Source organism: Phoca vitulina, unplaced genomic scaffold (genome assembly GCF_004348235.1).
Source record: "Phoca vitulina isolate PV1807 unplaced genomic scaffold, GSC_HSeal_1.0 scaffold8, whole genome shotgun sequence".
Taxonomy (NCBI): domain Eukaryota; kingdom Metazoa; phylum Chordata; class Mammalia; order Carnivora; family Phocidae; genus Phoca; species Phoca vitulina.
Window position 1 is genome coordinate 43327951 of NW_022589711.1, and position 21634 is coordinate 43349584.

At 35.3% G+C, this 21634-nt stretch overlaps 1 protein-coding gene across 1 annotated transcript in view; it reads left to right on the forward strand.

Moving 5' to 3' along the window:
- STXBP5L (syntaxin binding protein 5 like) overlaps positions 1-21634 on the forward strand; it is a 432652-nt gene that overhangs the window by 397783 nt on the left and 13235 nt on the right. Inside the window, exons 22-26 of the mRNA XM_032406647.1 lie at positions 3780-3950; positions 6069-6308; positions 12915-13275; positions 18498-18663; positions 21138-21249. Coding sequence (XP_032262538.1) covers positions 3780-3950; positions 6069-6308; positions 12915-13275; positions 18498-18663; positions 21138-21249 — 1050 coding nt within the window. The remainder of the gene's footprint in view (positions 1-3779; positions 3951-6068; positions 6309-12914; positions 13276-18497; positions 18664-21137; positions 21250-21634) is intronic.

The following is a 21634-nucleotide window of genomic DNA, read 5'->3' on the forward strand; positions in this document are numbered from 1 at the left end:
CACCACCTGGACATTCTGCATTACCAAGGAGATACTCTAGGTTGGCCAACCCTGGAGCCCTTGACCTGAAATGCTGAACAGCACATTTTCTACCTATCTTGCTTGTGGAAAATAACAGAGAAGATGCACGGGATCTATACATTCTCAAGATAATGATTAACAGGGGTATTCAGGGTGTGCTTCTACAAACCAGCTATCTTGCCCTTAATATGCAGGAGGTTCCTCAAAAATTAAAAATAGAACTACCATGTAATCTAACAACCTCACTTCTGGGTATATATTCAAAAGAAACGAAACAGTATATTGAAGGACTGTCTGCACTCTTATGTTCATTTCAGCATTATTTACGATAGTGAAAATAGGGAAACAACGTTAAGTGTCTTGTCAGTGGATGAATGGATAAAGATGTGGTATATATATACACAATGGAATATTATTCAGCTATGAGAAAAATGGAATTCCTGCCATTTGCAACAACATGAATGGAGGCATTGCGTGAAGTGAACTAAGCCAGACAGAGAAAGACAAATACTGCATGGTATCACTTATATGTGGAATCTTTTTAAAAAGTAAAATAGAAGTTATACAAACAATAGAAAGGTGGTAGCCAGGAGCTGGGGAGTAGGAAAAATAGGGAAAGGTTTGTAAAACGGTACAAACTTTCGGCTTTGAGTATGTTCTGAGAATCTAATGTAAAACATGATGACTATCATTGGTAACATTGTAATGTGTAATTGAAATTTGCTGAATTTAAATGTTCTCACCAAAAAATAAATAAATATGTGAAATGATAGGCATGTTAATTAATTAGATGGTGGGAATCCTTTCCCGATCTATATCAAATCATCATGATGTACACTTTATGTATGTTACAATTTTATATGTCAGTTATACCTCATTGAAGCTGAAATTTTAAGAATAGTTATTGCAAGTTAAAACATTCTATTCATCACTGACAAAGCCTTAGGCAATGTTTTTAGTAAGAGATTATTTTCCCTAAAACTGTAAAGTTGGTCCCAAGTAGTTTTAAACATCTACTTTTAAATGAACAAATTGTAAGTTAAACTTGAATAAATGGGTAATTATGGAGAAATGAAGAGAAAGAAGCTCTTTGAAACTTTGGATTTCAGAAACTAAACATTAAACTCAAGGTATATAAACCTGTGCTCATTCAAAGCACTTTTAGCTTTGACAACAAAATCATAGCTATGAAAATTTTGCTGTAGAAGAATCAAACTAAAACTGGAGATAAAAATTACGCTGATCAAGGGAAGTCTGTGATTCAGTACACCCAGGTCTTCAGCTTAAAATTCTTCACAAAAAAAAAAAATCCTAAAAATAAGAGCTTAAAAATCTCAATATGTCAGCAAAAAGGTAGAGAACAAGAACAGTCAAAAAACACTAAAATGAAGACAAATTAAAAATTACATAAACCTCAGTTTTGGTGATTATGATGGCAGAGATGTCCTGCTGTACCTGGCCAGCAATAGCACAGCTCCTAATATCTAATTCCAGCATCATCAATGCTGAGCCACTAACAGTGGTTCTTTACTAAAATAGTAACTCCAGTGTGGTTGGGCACTGTTTTGGCCTGCAAAGCTTCTGAGTATACCTTACAGGTTCTCCTTGAGGTTTTCAGCGGCCTAATATCCTTCCATAAATTCTTTTCCTGCTAAAACAAATTAATCAAGCAAACCAACATTAAGTCAATTAACAAACCAACGTGTCCTCCAACCAAGGCAATCATGCCTGATGAAGGGGCAACTTTTCCTAACAGCCGTATGCAGAAGGGGGTTTATTTTTGCAATTTGTACCCAATTTTTCTTTTTTTTTTTTTTCCTTAAGTAGGCTCCATGCCCAGCATGGAGCCCAATGTAGGGCTTGTACTCATGACCCTGAGATCAAGACCTGAGCTGAAATTGAGTCAGACATTTAACTGACTGGGCCACCAAAGTTGCCATTTTTTAATTCATTCTAAGTCTTTGTTAGTGCCAGCTATTGTTCTCAGTGTTTTCCTATTTATCAGACTACATTTGATAGTGCAGGAGGGGTAGAGCTCTTGACTTCAGCTTCCCCATGACTAACTCATTAAGGGATATTTCTGCCTTTCCATCTGGGAATCCTGAGAATCCCAAGATCTGTGTTAATATGGAAGATGACTGGACCCAAAAAGCATGGATCTCAATGTGCATTACACAGGCCACTCCTAAACCCTACTAAATATGTCTTCAAAATTGCTATCCCTTACCAAATACTTTAGCTGACCCTGTGGCCCAGTTTTTAAGCATATAGACACTAAGTGAGAAAATCTGGATCCAAATTCTGCCTCCATGAATACTATTTGTATAATATTAGACAATTTTCCAAACCTTTTTTCTGAGCTTCAGTTTTTTCAACTGCAAAATCAGGATAATAAAGCATCTACTTTGCCGGGCTGTTGTGAAGATCAAATGGGTAATGTGTATGAAGTGCCTGGTATTTCAATATTTAATAAATATGTTAACTCTCCTTTTTAAAAAATAGCAAAACACACTAATGCATATGAATGGTGAAACGTAATTGGATTGTCATCCTTGCACAAGGAAACCCAGGAAATGGACAATTTTTTTTCAAACTCTGCAATACAAAAAGGCTATAATGGAGTAGACACTTAGTACCATATGGACGTTAAACAGGATTTTCTCCATTTAACTCTATTGTCCTTTGAATGACCGAAGTACATTTTTAAATGTACTCTGAATATTACAGAACTATGAGATGTTGTTTCAAATATTATATATTAGCATTTGTTTATTTTATTATTATTTTTTTAAGATTTTATTTATTCATTTGCAAGAGAGACAGAGAGAGAACAAGCAGGGGGAGAGGCAGAGGGAGAGGGAGAAGCAGACTCCCTGCTGAGCAAGGAGCCCGATGCGGGACTCAATCCCAGGACCCTGGGATCATGACCTGAGCCGAAGGCAGACGCTTAACCATCTGAGCCACCCAGGCACCCTATATATTAGCATTTAAAAAAGACCTATTTTTGGTGGCATTATTTCCAAGTTTTTAAGTTCTATCAAAACAGAGATAAATTCATAAGCTAGCTCTAAATAAATAGTACTATTTGCCTTAGACATGAGCAATTTAAATAGTCTGAAACAAGAATGACAGTAATAATTTTTGTTCAGAATTTACCATATACCAAGAAGTGTTCTGGCATGTGACATGAATTATCACAAAAACTCCATGAGGTAGATAATATTCCCAACTTATAGAAAAGGAAACTAAAGTATGAAGACTTCAGTAATTTGTACAACTTGTAAATGGTAGAATTGGGATTTGAGCCCAGGCAGTCTGGCTCTAGAATCAATATTTTTAAGTATTATTTGCAACTACAAAGTGAGATGCTTCCATTCTATGTTTTAAACTCCAAGCACTGGAAGGTACTTCCAAAACTTATATAAATAGGCGTATATTTAAATTATGCAAAAGAAAGTCAAATACTATAACCTATTTTGTAATGCCATTAAATGGTATAATACTTAATGGGTATATAGAATAAATTTTAAGCTATGTTAATTAACCACATATTAAAAATGAACTTATATGTAATAAAAATCTTATGAAATTTTGGCTAACTACTGAAAATGTGACTAATCTTAAAATAGCAAGGGCTTAGCCATCTTTCTATGGTTTAAAAAAAAGGAATTCTCACTCTTCATTAATCTACATATTTGGGTTCCTTTATATGAAGAATTAATTATGATATTTATGGTGCCTTCTTCCTCTTGATACAGATCATGTAAATGGACACTGCACAAGTCCAACCTCTCAGAGTTGCAGTTCTGGAAAACGTCTGTCAAGTGCTGATGTTTCAAAAGTAAATCGCTGGGGTCCTGGAAGACCACCATTTCGGAAAGCACAATCAGCTGCTTGCATGGAAATTGCTTTACCAGTCACAACAGAAGGTAAGTTAAACATACAAATTTTTGTGGATACAATTAAAATTTGATATGCCATGATAATGGGAGCTAGAGGACAAGGGATGTAGGTCTTGGTGTAAAAGATACTTTAAAACTACAGTCAATTCTAGGCAATGAGTGACTGAGAGCTGGTCAAGCTGTGGCCATGACTCCAAATCATTCCTCACTATACCTCCTTCTTCATCTCTAAAACCAGAATGGCTGTGCTTATTGGCAGACACCTCCTCTGTACGAGGGGAGATCTATGCCTTAATCAGTTCTCTACACTCCCAGCAGCAATTGAGAGTTTCCTTCCATCTCAATGGTAAGCCTTTCAGTGTCTCTATCAGTAGATAGTTATTTAATGTCTTGCAACCCTCATTTCCTCAACTGTCAAGTGAGTATGACCAAGAAAAAGGCAAAATCTTAAGTTCTAAAGTTTGCAATCTTCATATGTTTTTAAAAGGAAGGATTAATTGCATGTTTATGGAATGAGTGTTGGAACAGGGATTAAAGTATAAGAGCTAGAAGGCCAGAAATTTTTAGAGAGGGAGAAAAAAAAGGAATCTTGTAACTTAGTTGCTACAGTCTTGCTGACAAAAAACTTTGGGGAAAGATATAGGAAAAAATAATCTTAGAAGATTTTCTATAGTAATTCTATTCTATAAAGTAATTCCCCATTTACCACTCCTCAAAAACTTTTTAGTAATGACCTATATTTAAAAATTTAAATTTAAAAAATTTTTTAAATTACAAAAAATTTAAAAGTTTAGTATTATACCATACTAAATCTGGTTCATGGATGTGCAGATGAGATTATTTCTCTCACAGGTGTATGAGTAACAAACTTGAATGTTGATGAACCACGAATGGAAAAACTTCAAAAGCATATTAGCTAGGAATTTTATAATAGAAGCAAAATGTAAAGGTTATAGAAGTAGCACTCTTAATCACTGGGTTGAGTTGAGAATTTTGAGTTTTAGACATTTCTGCCTCTAACTTCTACTGGATTCTGGGATAATTGCTTAACTCTATGTCTCTGTCTCCAAATCTATAGAATTGTATAGATTATATCCAAGCTCCCTCTCATCTCTAAATTCTATTACAAATAATTATTTTTACAAACTTGTTGAGGGATAGAAGAGGGGGATTAGGAATACTATATTTTGCTTTTTAGAAAAAGAAGAGTCTAAGGAATTTATATTTAGTCTCTTTTTATAAAAATGAGTCACACTTGACCTATCAAGAAAGAAAGGAATAGAAAAAAGAATATGAGGAACTTGAACTCTGGAGCAATTATAAGAACAAAACATTCCAGTAGTATTTAACTGAGGGTGGGGGGGTTCTTTTATGCTTATTGGAGTGTGCACATGTGTAAATGTTGATGAGCAGGAAAACTTGAAACCATCCTACTTCCTTTAGGTGGGCTGAAGCCCTCTCAGATTACTATTAACAACGAGATGGTCCTGTCTACAGCTTCTTATTTGGTTCTAGGTAAAGTTAGAACTGGATTTGGATTCAAGTTGGTAACCTGAAAGTAGTTCAGGGATATAGCATTTGCTCTTTGGCCTTGGTAAATACTCCAATTTTTACAACTGCAGTTACTCCAAATATAGCAAAACCAAAAATTATGTCAGTTAGGGAAATGTATTCACCAAGAACATTTGTGACCTTTCAGTTAAGTAGCCATAATGTTGTCAGTAGGTGGGAATTGCCAAGAAATCATTAGGACTATTTTCAACAATTGAGAGATAGAAGGGAACCATAATTAAAATGGTACCAGAAATTCTTGTAACCTTGACTACTCAGACTAAATATTTTTTTTTCCAGACCAGAAAATTTCAACTAATTTGTGAGGTAATGTAGGGAGAAAAACCTGGTGAACTGGAACTCTGGAGACTCAACTTCTAGTTCCAGCTCTGCCAAAGTTTGTGATTTACATATCTGGACTTCAATCTCTTCATTATCAAAATAAGCTGATGAACTGGACAAGCAGTCTTCCAGATCAGTTAACAAGGAATCAAATTCTACTTCCCCTTCATAATTTTGTTTTTCATGTACTAAGTCTGACTTTACTTGTTATGGAAATACACTGACAATTTTTGTTTTTCTGAATTTCTATAGAAAGCCGAGAAAATTCCTATAATCGTTCTAGAAGCTCTAGCATCTCCAGTATTGACAAAGATTCGAAAGAAGCAATTACAGCACTATACTTCATGGAATCCTTTGCTCGGAAAAATGACCCTACGGTCTCCCCTTGTTTGTTTGTTGGAACTAGTCTGGGAATGGTTTTAATCATCTCCCTGAACCTACCTTCAGCAGATGAACAAAGATTTACAGAGCCAGTCATGGTATTGCCAAGTGGTAAGGAATTTTATTTCTCAATTGCTACTTTTTAACAGTTAGATATAAGATAAGGTATAACATTAATTTATATTGATCTGGAATAAAGTTTGTAAGTATTCTGTATACTGGAAACTATTGAAAATTTCATAAATTGTATACTATCCCAATATTTGTCATACAGCAACTTACCATTCCTTAGGATAAAATAATATAATTATTTCTATGGTAGGAAACTGTGGAACTGCCCACCTAAACAATGCCTTGGGAAAAAGGTTTCTGAAAAGCACTAAGGAAAACCTTAATGCAAAAGTTAAAGTATTTAATGAATTGAATTATTTCTCCAAAGTTCCATGCCAGATCAGAGCCTATGAGTGTTTTTTAATCATCCCTGAAGAACTCAGAACAATTAATCTAAAAGCAGTCTGACTTGACATAGCTTTCTAAAGTCCTTGGTAACCTTCCCATCTTGTTTCAAAGGCAAGCCACACAATTTCTTTCCTTTTTATCCTAGTGCCTAAAGAATTTAACATAAGTTACGAGTATTTTGCTAAAGCATATGTTGTATTCTCTTGAATTATCTTTCCTTCCTTCCAAAGAAGAGATGAGTGTGATTCCTTATGCAATTCCTTTGAATATTTTAAAATTTGTTCTTCTCAATAACTTTTACTTTGTATTTCCAGTGTATGATGTTTTTCAGATAGTTTTTAAGTAAAAAAAATAAAGAATTTTATTAATATATAGGATAAGGAATTTTATTTTAAAAGAATGCATATATATAGAATGCTAGGTTAGAATTATATTTTGTTAACTGGTGTGCTAAATTCTTGTAGATTTTTACTTATTGTAGGTGGAATAGTCAGCTCTCTACTAGTGTGGCAAATTTAGATAAATGTGTGTGTGTGTGTGTGTGTGTGTGTGTGTTAAACAACTGAAACTGATCTTCTCCTACTTCTGGAGACTAGAGGACCAAGATTAAGGTGTCAGCAGGTCTAGTTTCTTCTGAGGCATCTGTCCTTGGCTTGTAGATAGCCACCCTTACCATGTCTTCCCATGGCTGTCCTTCTGTATGCATGTACCTCTGGTGTCTCCCTGTGTATCCTAATCTCTTCTTAGACACCAGTTTGGATTGGCCCGCTCTAACAACCTCCTTTTAACTTAATCATCTCTTTATAAACTCTACCTTAAATATAGTACTAGGGTTTAGGCCTTCAACATATGAATTTGGTGGAGACACAATTCAGCCCATAAAATGCATTGTATTTTAAAAGTTAAACATACTTCATGATGAGAAAATATCTTTTACTACATTCCTAATTTTAAGGAAATATGCACAATTCTCTTACAGTGGTTGAATTAGAGCCAGATCAGTGAGGTCATAATGAATTATTAAATGCTAATTCAATCCACTATTTAACTCAATAAATTATTATCCATATTGGACACCTAATATGTGCCAGGCATTCCTTACAAGTTTAAAGGTGAAAATCTAACTCCTGTGTACACAAGTTTACAACTGTAAGTGGAAGACAATTTTCTAAGAGATAGTCTAACAAATATGGTTTTCTATGTCACAAGCCTAGAAATAAACAGATCTGGAACTAATTTAACAGATCTCTCAATATTATGGGAAAGTCCTTTACCGTTCTTAACAAACATAGACTAAAAATGATGGCAAAATACAAAATAAGTAGAGATTTAACTTAATAATGTGGTATCTGGTTAGTTAATATTTGCAAAGCTTTTCCTTGACTATTTAAAGATCCATAATGGGAACCTGTCTTCTCCAATTTTCTGTCATTATTCTCCAGTTCTTTCAAGACTTTAGCTCACCAGTTGTAACAATGTACCACACTAATACAAGATGTTAATAATAAAGGACAAAGGCAGTATATGGGAATTCTGTACTCAATTTTCTGTAACCCTAAAACTGCTCTTTTAAAAAAAGTATTTTTTAAGAGCTACATAAAAGAGTTAACTATGAAGGTAGGTTCAGATGTGTTTTATAAATAACCATGGAAAAGAGAGAAAGCCTAGTTGGAAGATCATAAGAGACTACTACTGTGAACAATAATTATGCATATAAACTGAACAACCTAAAAGAAATGGATAAATTTCTAGAAACATACAAGCTACCAAGACTGAATCATGAAGAAATAAAAAGTCTGAACAGATCTATAATTAACAAGGAGATTGAATCAGCAATCAAAAGCCACTCAACACAGAAAAGCCCACTTCTCCTTTTTAAGGAAGCTTTTCACATTAATCTACTGTGGTTTTCTTGACAACAAATTCAATGATATGAAAATTTGAAGTGCACTAAATCATTGAATTTTTCCATTGAGAATGGAAAAGCACCGAAAGATTATCCATTCCCCGTAGTTATCCCTTTAGTCTGTATCAGAATCACTTGGAGGGTTTGTTACAACACAGATTATTGGCCCGCGCCCCAAGGGTTTCCAATTCAGTAGGTCTGAGGTGGAGTGTGAGGATTTGCATTTTTAACGAGCTCCCAGGTGATTCTACAAAAGCAACTTTACATGCTGGGATGGAAAAAGCTACAATTCTTGGCTCCTGTTTAGGGAAAAACCCAGTGCTTCCTCCTTCTGTGTTTGTCCTGTGTACCTCTTCTAGTTTCACGCTACTTCCACACTCACAACACTTCCGACACCAGATGCGTGGAGGTTTTTCCCCATAGCAAGCAATTCTTTGCAACGCCAGCTGGATGTTCAATTTAACTCAATTCTGACACTATCTGGAAATAACTATCAGATCCCACATGTTCAGGGCTCAGTTCCACAAAACTGCCCTCTCTCCTTCCTTTAGACACCAGTCGCAAGTCTAGTTTATCACCTGTGCTTCTGACCCATTGGCTATAAATCTGGGGTTCCCACAACCCCCTCCTTGGGTTCAATTAATTTGCTAGAGTGGCACACTGAACTCAGGAAAATTGTTTACTTACCGTTTGCCTGCTTATTATTAAAATTTACAGATGAACATCCAGATGGAAGAGATGAGTAGGGAAAAGAACACAGAGCTTCCAAGCCTTCTCCAGGAGCATTACTCTCCCTGCACCTCCACCTATTCACCAACCCTTTTGAGTTTTTATGGAGGCTTCATTAATTACATAGGCATGATTGACTAAATCATTGACCACTGGTGATTGAATTCAATCTCCAGCCCCCACCCCTTCCTTGCCCCGTGGTGGGGAAGTAGTGGGACTAAAAGTCCTAACCTCTAATCACATTGTTGGTTCCTCAGGCAACTAGCCCCCATCCTTGGGTGAGGTCCAAAAGTCACCTCATTAACATAATAAAAGACACTTGTGTTGCCCTCGCATTTAGAAATTCCAAGGGTTTTAGGAGCTCTGTGTCAGACACAGAATATAAATCACAGTATTACACATGAAAATTCAGTTTAATCACAATTCTGGTTAAATTTAATTCTACCTACTTTATTTCTATGCCTGTGTAGTTGAACATGGCTAGAGAAAAATATATAAACACAATAAATAGTCTCATTTTGAAATAAATCATTAATAACTTCAACTAGGCTCCTTTGCTGCTGGGTGATTATATTTACTATATTTCCCTAGTCCTCTCTCCCATGCTCTTGAGCAATTATATTTCTCCACTCTTCTCAAACCCCCAATACCTCCTTTGCTCTTTTCAGTGTCAGCTAATGACCACGTGTCCTCTTTCACTGTGGAAATTGAAACAAGCAGATAACAACTTCAACCACCACATCTATATCTCCTGTCTGCTTATCTCTCCATGGTCTCTATATTCTCTCCTGTTATTATGACTAAACTGTGTAAGCTCCCAACTTGGCCAACTTCTCTACTTGTACACTCAAGAAAGTCAATCCAGCAACTTTTCCTCTGTTTCCTTTATATAATTACATTATATTTATATTATTACACCTAATTGTGTAATTATAATGGTAATAAATACTTATCTTTCTGCTAGATCAGCATACAAATATCCTGTTCTTTCTCCCATTAAAAGAGAAAAACTTGGGGTGCCTGGCTGGCTCAGTTGGTAGAGCATGTGACTCTTGATCTCAGGGTTGTGAGTTCAAGTCCCACGTTGGGTGTAGAGGTTACTTTAAAAAATAAAATCTTTTTTTTTTTTAAAGATTTATTTATTTATTTGAGAGAGCGAGAATGAGAGAGAGAAAGAGTACATGAGAGGGGGGAGGGTTAGAGGGAGAAGCAGGCTCCTCGCCGAGCAGGGAGCCCGATGCGGGACTCGATCCAGGGACTCCAGGATCATGACCTGAGCCGAAGGCAGTCGCTTAACCAACTGAGCCACCCAGGCGCCCTAAAAAATAAAATCTTAAATAAATAAATAAAATAGAAAAACTCTCTTGAATCTATCCCCCAAAATGCTCCATTTCATCTCTTTCTCTTTAATGCAAAATTCCTTGAAATGTTTGTGTTATATTCCCTATTTCAAATTTCCTTCTCCCATTCTCTCGTCTCCATTCTAATGCAAAATTCCTTGAAATGTTTGTGTTATATTCACTATTTCAAATTTCCTTCTCCCATTCTCTCGTCTCCAAGCTTTCTCCCATACCAATCAATAAAAACTTCTATCTAGGTCACCACTGAACTCATGGCTAAATCCAATGGTCAGTTCTCAGGCCACATCTTACTTGACATATCAGCAACATATTAAACAGTTCACCATTGTCCCTACATTAAAAACACTTCACTTGGATTCCAGAACACTATATTTACGTACTTTTCTTCCTAACTTTCTAGCCATTCCTTATCAGTCCACTTTGCTGGTTCCTTCTCATTTCACTGGACTTAAAACATCAGAATGCCCAAAGACTGGCTCAAACCTTTTCTGTTTTTTATTTATATTCAAGGCCAAAATGAAATCAACCAGCCTCATGACTTTAAATGCCATTGATAATCTGATGGGTCATATATTTGTATTTATAGTCTGTAACCATCTCCAAATTTCTGACATAGATATCCAGTTACTTAACATCCACTTGGATGTCTAATAAGCATCTCAAACTTAACATATCCAAAACTGAGTTCCTGGTATTCTTTTCCTTTCCCCCATATTCTTTCCCACATCTGTTAATGGCAATTCCATCCTTCCAGTTTCTCAGGTCAGAAACATTAGAATCATCCTGGACCACTATGTTTCTTTCACACTCTAAATCCAGTTTATTAGCAAATTCTGTTGGTTTGACCTTGATAGTATCCTCAGATTCTGATCATTGCTCACCATCTCTGTTGTTACCACCTGATTGGAGGAAACCTCTATCTATTTCTTGCCTTGATTTAATGTACTAACCTATTAACTGTTCTCCCTTTGTTCAACCTTGATTCCCTTTAGAATATGCCCAGCAGGAAGAGTGATCCTGTTAAGTGAAAATTAGATTACAACACCCTATTCTCAAAATCTTCCTCATACCAAGTAAAAGTCTAATGCTTTTGGCATTATCTTTTTTCCCCATGGGACACTGGGACAACTGTTCTTTTATTCCTTGACCCTCACACTGAAGCGCCTAAACCCTGCTCTCCTATTTTCTTCAGTTACCCTTGTAGGACATTTACAGGCTTCTTAGTTTTGAAGTGGATTTTAAAACACTACTGGGATGTTAAATCACCTAAACATGTTATTTTAAATTTGATAAATTTTAAGTACGTTAAATTATAGAGTACTTTCTAAATGGAATGTATTTTTATTTATCATCCTTTTTCGAGTGTCTGTTGTATGTACACTCTTGAGCCATATCAGCCTGGGGTAATCCCCTTACTCTCTCTGCATGATGTCAGAGGACAAAGGAAGAAAAAGACTGCTGGGGCATTGCTTAAGGACAGTCTGATAATGTCCAAAGATCAATCTATCGCAGGTTACCTCTTAAGTTTTATAGTATCCTGTCCTCTGGGACTGGCAAAAACACCCATAGGTAATAATTGGGCATGGATATTCAAACTTGGAGAATCCAGGTGAGTAAACTTCTTTTCTGTATAAAGATGCATAAGCCTGCCTAAGAGCCAAAGGACTTTTTAATACAATCAAAATTGCAAGCATGAACTCTATATGTTAAAATTTCATGAAATTTATTCTAGGTGTTCAATTTCAGAAGAAAAAAAAAAACATTTTCTAGTAAATGAGCCTAAGAAATAAGGAAATGGAATCAGATGGTATGATTTTTTTCAGTTGAACTTCTTTCAATAAATGAAAATTATAAATTTTCTAAAATTTGCTTTTTAAAAAAGGATGTTAAGGGGGTCTATATAGTATGGTAAAAGAATACTGGATTAGAAATTAGGAAACCTGAGTTCTAGTCCAGGCTCAACCACTAACTTGCCATGTGACATGCACCAAGTCTCATCACTTTTCTGGGTCTCCATTTTCTCATTAATAAAATGAAAGGATTTGACAAGTTGATGTCTTAGGCCCCTTTTAGACCTAACATTCTATGATGCCAAGAAATTGCAAATGATGAACTCACAAATCTACTGATACATGTATATTACTGCAATATTATGACACTATAGATGTAAATTATCAGTATAAAACATTTACTGCCCATAAATGAATAACAACTGTTTTAGAAAGAATTTCACATGCCAGTGATATGAAATTGTTTTTATAGGTACATTCCTCTCACTGAAAGGAGCTGTGCTAACATTCTCCTGTATGGACCGAAATGGCGGATTAATGCAACCGCCATATGAAGTTTGGAGGGATCCAAACAACGTAGATGAAAATGAAAAATCTTGGAGAAGGAAACTGGTCATGAACTGCCCTTCTCCATCCCAAGAAATAGGAGATCATCAGTATACAATAATCTGCTCAGAAAAACAAGCCAAAGTCTTCTCACTGCCTTCTCAGACTTGTCTTTATGTTCATAACATCACCGAGACATCTTTTATACTGCAAGCAGATGTGGTGGTCATGTGTAACAGTGCCTGCTTGGCATGCTTTTGTGCCAATGGGCATATCATGATAATGAGGTACTTGCCTTCTTTATAAATTATCTGGTAATCACAACAGTGTGACCAAGGTACAGTTCTGAAAAGTATATGTGTAATGTGCAATCAAGAAGCAACCTGAGATTATTGCTTCATTATGTTTGTGAATGTTTCATTATTTGACAATTTGAGGAGACTATGGGGTTTTTATTTTTTTATTTTTTGCTTTTGCTAAAAATGCATTGCATTGTGAATGAAATATATATTTTAATTGATTTCAAGGAATCTAAGGAATGAGTGATTTTTCTAGTCATTCACACATTAATACACAAGCATTTACTGAACATATGTTATCTCTCAGATATTATGCTACGCATAAAATATAAAAATGAATAAAGTATAAGGGAAAGAAATGAACTTACTTTTACTATGTTTTATAATCCACACAAGAACTTTACATACAGAGTTAAATTTGGTCCTTATGATTTCTGTAGGACATAGGAAAACAAAGTAGTATTTGCATCCTCCATTTTACATATGTTAATAAATTAAAGCTCAAATTTGCCTGACGTTGCAAGTCTAGGAAAGAGTGAGACCAGCACTGAACAGCATATTAAAAGTTGTCACTACAATTGAAATATAACATTGTGTAAGTTTAAGGTGTACAACATGATAATTTGATATATGTATATATTGTGGAATTACTACCACAATAATGTTAGTTAACACATCTATCACCTCACAGTTACTTTTGTGTGTGTGGTGAGAACTTTTAAGATCTACTCTTCTAGCAACTTCAAGTATACAATACAGTATGGTTAACTATAAGTCATCATGTTGTACATTAGATCCCCAGAATTTAATAATCTTATAACTGGAAGTTTATGCCCTTTGACAACCATAATAATATGATGTCAGCTGAGAGATTTCATTATACTGTTAATAAATTAAAATAAAATTCATTAGATACAAAATTAATTACCTAATGATTTTATGAGTTCAACAAACACATAATAAACATAATCTGTGTAGAAGTCACTATCATTTGTTTTAATAACTCACCTGGTTCCAAAAATCACTGAGACAGTAAAGCATTATACTAGGCCTGTGAAGGATATAAAAATTAGTAAAAACATAGTCCTAGTCCTTAAAATGGTTACTATTAAATTGGGGGAGATAAGATACACAAGTTGAACCTTCTAGACATAAACTAAGTCCTCAGAATTCAAAGTCATGAGATAGTTGGTATATGTTATTAAAAAGGAGATGTTGGGAGGAAGGTAAACTGAAGAAGTAGATTGGGGTAAATAATTGAGGACCTTTAATGGCAGGCTAATGAGTTTGATATTAATCAGTTAGTAGCTAACCTGCTCTAGCTATACATTAAGAAATTATATGGAGAGCTTGAAATGGTCTTCTGAACTAAAATGTTAGTTATATAGAAAGCAAGGTAGAAACAGATGTGAGGGATAATTAAGGGAAACTTGCTGAATGTAAAACTGATTGTGAAGGTGATGGAGATCGTTAAATCTCAGAATTAGAATAGAATTTAAAGGTTAAAAAATTTTTATGAACTTGAATAACAGTGATGTCATTAGCAGATGGGAAAGTTATGAGAATTTGGAAAAGCTGATAATGAGAAGTTTGAGAATGAATGCCTTGCATTTGAGGTGCTTTCAAGCCGTCCCACAGAAGTTTGGCAAGCAATTTAAGGTCTGGGCTCCTAGAAAAATATGGAAGATCCAGCTTTGGAAGTCATCTATGTAAATGCATTAGTGAAAATTACAGCAGTGAATGAGATCATCAGAGAAGACAGTATAAAAAGAAAGGAGAAATAGACTGATCTGGGAACAAAAACTTGAGGGTATCTCTACATTTATGTAGTAGAAAAGAAACAAAATCCAGCAGAGGATATTGAGAAGTCATCAGAGACATAGGAAAAGGATGAGAATAACTTCATGAAACGGTAGAAGAATATCCAAACAAAAGATAGAAGACCACCAAGACAATGGTCAAGAGGTAGTCAGATACAGCAGAGAGGCCAAAGAATTTGGGTAGAAGAAGAAACACTAGGCCTGGCAACTAACAGGGTATTAGTGATCTTTGAGAAGGCAAATCTTAGGAGCATGGTGGAGGCAAAAACTAAATTTTCAATGGAGCTAGAGGCAGTGGTAGAGATCGGGAGCTGACAAACTTAGCACCCACAGACCATATCTATCCTGCCCTCCCTCTAATCTGATACTGTACAGCCTGCAAGCTAAGAATGGATTTTACATTTTAAAATGTTGAAAAAAATCAGAGAATATTTCATAATATGTGAAAATTATATGAAGTTCAAATTTCAATGTCCATAAATAAAGGTTTTTTTGGAACACAGCCACACCCATTTGCTTACATAATGTCTGGCTGCTTTTGCAAGACAAGGCAAAGTTGCGTAGTTGTAACAGAGACCCTATGACCTACAAAGCCTACAACATTTACCATCTGGCACTTTAATAAAAGTTTGCCAATCCTTAGTATAGATTATTCTTTCAGGAAATTTTGTGGTTAAAAAGAGAGATGAGAGACAGGAAAGCAGTTCAAGAGCAAAACTAGGTTTTCAAGAATGTTTTTACTGTTTTATTTTCTTTAAATAGGGGAGACATGAGTAGATTTGTAACCCAAGGAAAAGTAGTTAAAGTTTTGAAAAAATAAAAACATTTATTGTCTTCTCATTCTCTTAGATATTTCTGGTTCTTTCTCTTATCTGGTTTCTCTTTCTCAAACTTTTTCGGTATTTGTCATGAAAATCATTCCAGTCTTGTTTGAAAATGATGACTTAACTCCTAGAATGCCTTAGGTTTGAGGGAAAAAAAAATGTGTATCACCCATACCCTGCCCTCCCCTAAGCTCCCATTTAGTCACTCCAAATTTTTATTTTAAATTAAAAGACATTAAACTGTTCTCACAACTGAGATTTTTAGCTTGATAGTGATTACCCTATTTTTGTAAAATTTTAGTGTGTCTTGTTTTCTCAAATGATTTTGGGTATATCTGCAAATTAATTTCCATTTAAATAAATATGTGCTACCATTGACATTTTGAGAAGGGAAATTTCTTGAGAAATAAAAACAATAGAGTTTAAAAAAAGAACAGGAGTCATAACAACAGGAGAGTTAAGATGATATCTCTGTCTTCCTCTGCTCTTTGTAAAAGCTGCTTTACATGATAATGCTACTTTAATATTATGTCCTAGTGGAAAATTTTCATGTGTTCCTGAGGATTTCAAAAATATTTGAAAGGAAATTACTTTGGGATGATTTTAGTAATATATTAGTTGTGACTAGGGAATAATATGTGGCTTGAAGAACTGAATCCTTTGAATTGGCATTACCAATTGATCATCTTCCCATGCTAAGTATTTTCCTAGATCTTTCCAGATCCTATCAGAAATGAACTATACTGAGTCCATTCTTCTCAAGTCCTACCTTTCTGATAGTTGGCAGGTAGCTAATGATTGTTTATATGCTAATGTACCCAGACCTAGAAAATAGTAGAAAGGGATACTAGAGGCTTATCTATAAATGAGTTCTCAAACTGGGCTGTGATAGTCATTTTTAGTGAGAACCATTGCTAGTTTTGTGAACTTTTTCCTTATAAAGTGTCCCCTGCACAGAAAAAAATCTATTTTTCAGCTTTAAAATCACGTAGTTCCTTGCTTACTTCGGCAGCACATATACTAAAATCACTTAGTTCCTAGTCTTTAGCAATTGAATTACTGTTTTCCTTTTCCTACCTAAAGTAATTACACCATTTTTGTTTTCTTGGTTTACTTTTATTATGCTACATAAATAATGTAGTTTATCAGAAAAGTCCATTGGAATCCCTCGCCCACTGCCACCCATTAATTTGACTGAATCTATCATGGAAGTCTGTGTAACTGGGTTTGTTTTGGACTCATATCCTAAAGATCTTAATTACTTGAAATGCCATAACATGTAAGTCTTTGAAACCCAGTATATAATTTACATTTACAGAACATCTCAGTTCACGCAACACACATATCAACTGCTCAATAGCCATATATGGCTAATGGCTACCATATTGGACAATATATTGCTAGAACCTCATGGAAAGCTTATTCCAACTGCACAGATTTCAGGTCCCATTTTATATGATAAAGTTCTAAGGCTTAACTTGTAATTACAAACTACTTTCATAAGAGAAGTCAGTACTTTTTTTTCAAGGTACTGGTTTTATGATCTGGGATAATTTAAAATCATTATACACATCAGAATCAGTTGAATGATTTCAAAGCTTGAGATTTAATGACAAGTTTATTTTTCTCCTTTTGGCATTAGAGGTGTGATCTAAAAGCAATGAGATTAATTTTCTTCAGTAGTTTGCAAAACTGGCTCATGGCAGTATCCAAAGGGACATTCTTTATACTCTCTTCAAAACTCAAGTTCTGAGCAGTATTAAGGATTGTAAAATATCTTGAGGAAACTAAGTTCTATTGAGAAAAGAAAGGGAGACGAATTGTTCAGGTCCAAACGGACATTCTAATGAATAGGCAAAATCATGGGCTACAACATTAGGATAAGACTATAGCCATTTGGTAAGACACTTGAGATGAGTGGTATTCATTTGGCTATGCAAATTCTATTATCTGTAACTTATTCTCATTCCCTTATAACCTTAACCATGTTTATTTATTCATCATGCCTTCAGCGCAGGTGACCTAAGTTATAGGTAATTTTCATATCTTGTGTATAGAGGGAGTAGAGGAATGGGGAGCAAAGCCACTCCATTGCCAGGCACAGTGAACTGGATCCATTCCACGTGTCCATCAGTGCATAACCTCCTCAGATTCAGGAGTTTTGCCTTGAAAGGAGATAGTAGGCCAAGTATGCAGTCAGCCACTTTCTAGCTATGGTGTTTCTGCCATAACCAAAGACTATAACCATATTGTAGGAACCTGTGAAATGCTGCAAAAAGTATCCTGAAATTGCTGGCCACTGCATTTAATCCAGCCTCCAAGGATATCTGCTAAGTATCTGTGTGGATTAAGATAAAGGATGGGGCCCATGATTTTTTGTGTATATATGATTTAATGTGAAAGTCTAGTTTTTTTACCATTGAGACTTCAAGAGAATAAAAAGAAACAACCATAAAATAGTGGTATAAAAATAATTTTTTATGTAAGGGTCTGCATATTTTACACAGAGAAATTAAAGCTTCTAACAACCTGAATATGAAATGTGGATTTGCTTTTTTCCATTCAGCCTACCTAGTCTTCGCCCAGTGTTGGATGTTAATTATTTGCCACTGACAGACATGAGGATAGCACGGACATTTTGTTTTACCAATGAAGGCCAGGCATTATACCTCGTCTCTCCTACTGAAATTCAGCGGTTAACATACAGCCAAGAGATGTGTGATAATCTTCAGGTAGGTCAGGCACATTTATGAATAAACACTGGACATGGTTGTAAAAAGAGAATTAGAGAGATATCTAAAAGCTAAAGTATTATTGGGCCAGGCAATAAATATGCCTTCCCTAGAATATGTTTTGAATATATGTTCATCATTGTGACCCTGTCAAGTTTAGTGTGGGTCTAGGTATACACAGAAAAAAATAAGAAAAAAGGGAAGTGAGAGGGAGAAAGTGAAGATCATACATATTAATGGTTGATTTTTTGTTTGTTCATTTTATTCTTTGTTGTTGTTGTTGTTTTTTTACCTATGGAGAATCCTCTGTAAGATTATAAACCCTCTTAAAAAAAAAGGTTATAAACTCTCTCCCTCCAAGGTGGGGAATATGCATGTATACGTAAAAATTTTGCATACAATTCAGGGAGCTCATGGACTTTTTTTTTGAAGAAATATTAATTTTGATTAAGAGCCATACAAAATAAATACATTTCTGGTGGGTTAGAATTGGGCATTTGTTTTTTATCATAGCAGTAAGCAGAGCCTTGAAACAGAATAAATATAAATGCCTATCTAACCTTGGATAAGCAGTTACAAAATTTGAAAAGAGCATCTTAGAGATTTAATTGGTTCAACCCCCTTATTTTACAGAAAAGAAAACTAAAGCCAGTTTTAGTTTAGAGGTTGAGAGTATAAGCTCTGAACTATTTCAGTTGTATTTTGCCCACTTGTATAACTTTGGGCATTTTACTTAACCCACCCATATGCTCAGTCTTGGAACACTGTTTTGAGAATTAAGTAAGAACGCTGAGCACAGTGCCTGGAACATAGTATATTTTTAAAATAAATAATAATGTTCTTATTATTGTTATTCAGTAAATACTGAGTTTTTACCATATGCCTGGCACTTGGCTAGGCTATAGGAATACAGTGATAAAACAAGATACAAGTCCCTACCCGCTAGTGTGGAGGGAGGTAAGTAAAGAGACAACCACAGCACTCTGGAAGAGACTGCCTATATGTGGCTGTGCCAGAGGTGGAGAGACATGGAAGAGGGGCCCCTGGGTTGCTGGAACAGAAGAGAGGGCTAGTTAGAAAAGGGTTATAAGGAGTGAGTAAGAGTTGTCCATAGGAATGGATGGCTGGGAATGGAAAAGGAAATGATATTCCTGGCAGAATAGTTGTGTGCAAAACCCCCGGGGGTTCAGGAAACTGCCAACAAAGTGAAGAGTTAGTGAAAAGGATGGAGGGATAGTGCTGGAGAATTTTTCCAGAACAGATCTGGGAGCACCTGGTAAGAGCCTAAGGAATCTGGCATTTATCCCAAGGGCAACAGGAAGTCATTAAAAAGGTTTAACAGATTTGTTTATGAAAACTAAGATTCTGGTTGCGTATTGTTTCAAGGAATAAGGGAGAACAATTAGAAGGCTTTTTTTTAAATAATTAAGGCCAAAAATAACTATGTCTTAAAGCAGCCAGCAGTGAGAATGGAGAAAAGTTAGCAGATTCAATTGCTATAAAGTATAATCAGTTGGATTGGAGGGTTAGTAGTTGTAGCAGTGAGGGAAAAGAAGGAATTAATAATTATTCCTGGGTTTCTGGCTAAGTAGATGGTGCTGCCATTTCCAAAGAGAAGGGATCCAGGAGGAAGACTGCAGGTCTGGTGAGTAAAGGTGAGAGGAAGAGGATGAAGAAAGTCAGGCTGCAGGTTCATAGACAAACTGATATTAGGTCACAGATCTCCTGACTTTTGGTTGAAGTGCCTTCCTCCACACCAGTGGTTCTCAAATTTTGGTCTGCTTCAGAAAGACCTGGAGAACACATTAAAAATATAGATAACCAGAGCACATCTATATAGATTCTGATTCAGTATGTGTGAAATAAAGCCTAAGCATCCGTGTTTCTAACAAGGGATTTTTCCAGTCATTCTAAAACACATCAAATATTGAAAACAATTGTATCTTACTATGCAGGAGCTAGGCTCATTTTTGACTCATATTTTGACTCATTTGTCTTGAACCATTTCCTAGTTTTGTACTTCATATAAAAATAAATCCAAACGTCCTCCACATATTACCAAAGGCTTCCTTCTTCATAGGGTTGTCCATGCTTGGTTCAGGAAAGGGGTTAGGACAGAAAGAGGCTATGGTAATTGAAAAAGGATCCTAAATCCAGATTGGGAGTCATTGATCAGGTAGAAATTAATCCTAAGGTAAATATATTAGCTTCTCATGTTTTCTAACTGTAAAGGGGAGAAAAGAAGAGGACAGAAAAATGAAAATTTTCAGATGTCAGTTACTAGAGAAGGAAAGGAAAAGGAGGTAGAGAAGAAATGCCAGAAATAAAACTGGGAGCAAAGCAAAAATCGCCAGGAAAATATATGGAAAGCAGGCTATCTTTTTATTCTGTGCTTTAACATACTACAGGGTTATCTTTTTTCTATCACTTTATTTTTAGTTACTCTAATGCTTTTTTGTTTGAATTTGATACAGGACATGCTAGGAGATTTGTTTATTCCCATTGAGACACCAGAAGCTCAAAACAGAGGCTTTCTCAAGGGACTCTTTGGTGGAAGTGGACAAACATTTGACAGAGAAGAGCTCTGTGAGTAAACTCCTGATTATGAAACTGTACCACTGAATAGAAGACTTGTTTCTGCATGTGTGTGTGTGTATGTGTGTGTGTGTGTGTGTAACTTAATGTAGTATGTGGTCTCAAATTCCAGACCAGGTTTTTTTGCTTCTATACCATGAAAATTATTTTTTTACCAAACATGAATAAAATCGGTTACTTCATATTAGGAAATAGTTTAACAAAAACAGTATATGCAATTCATACAAATAATGAGTAAGCTAATAAATACATCATTTGCAAGTAGATCATACCTGCAAGGCAGGGTGAAGATAATCAATTACTAAATTCTGGAAAAAATGTTTGTGAATCTGCCTGCCTTTAATCACTGCTGGGAAACAGATTCTTTATTCAGAAC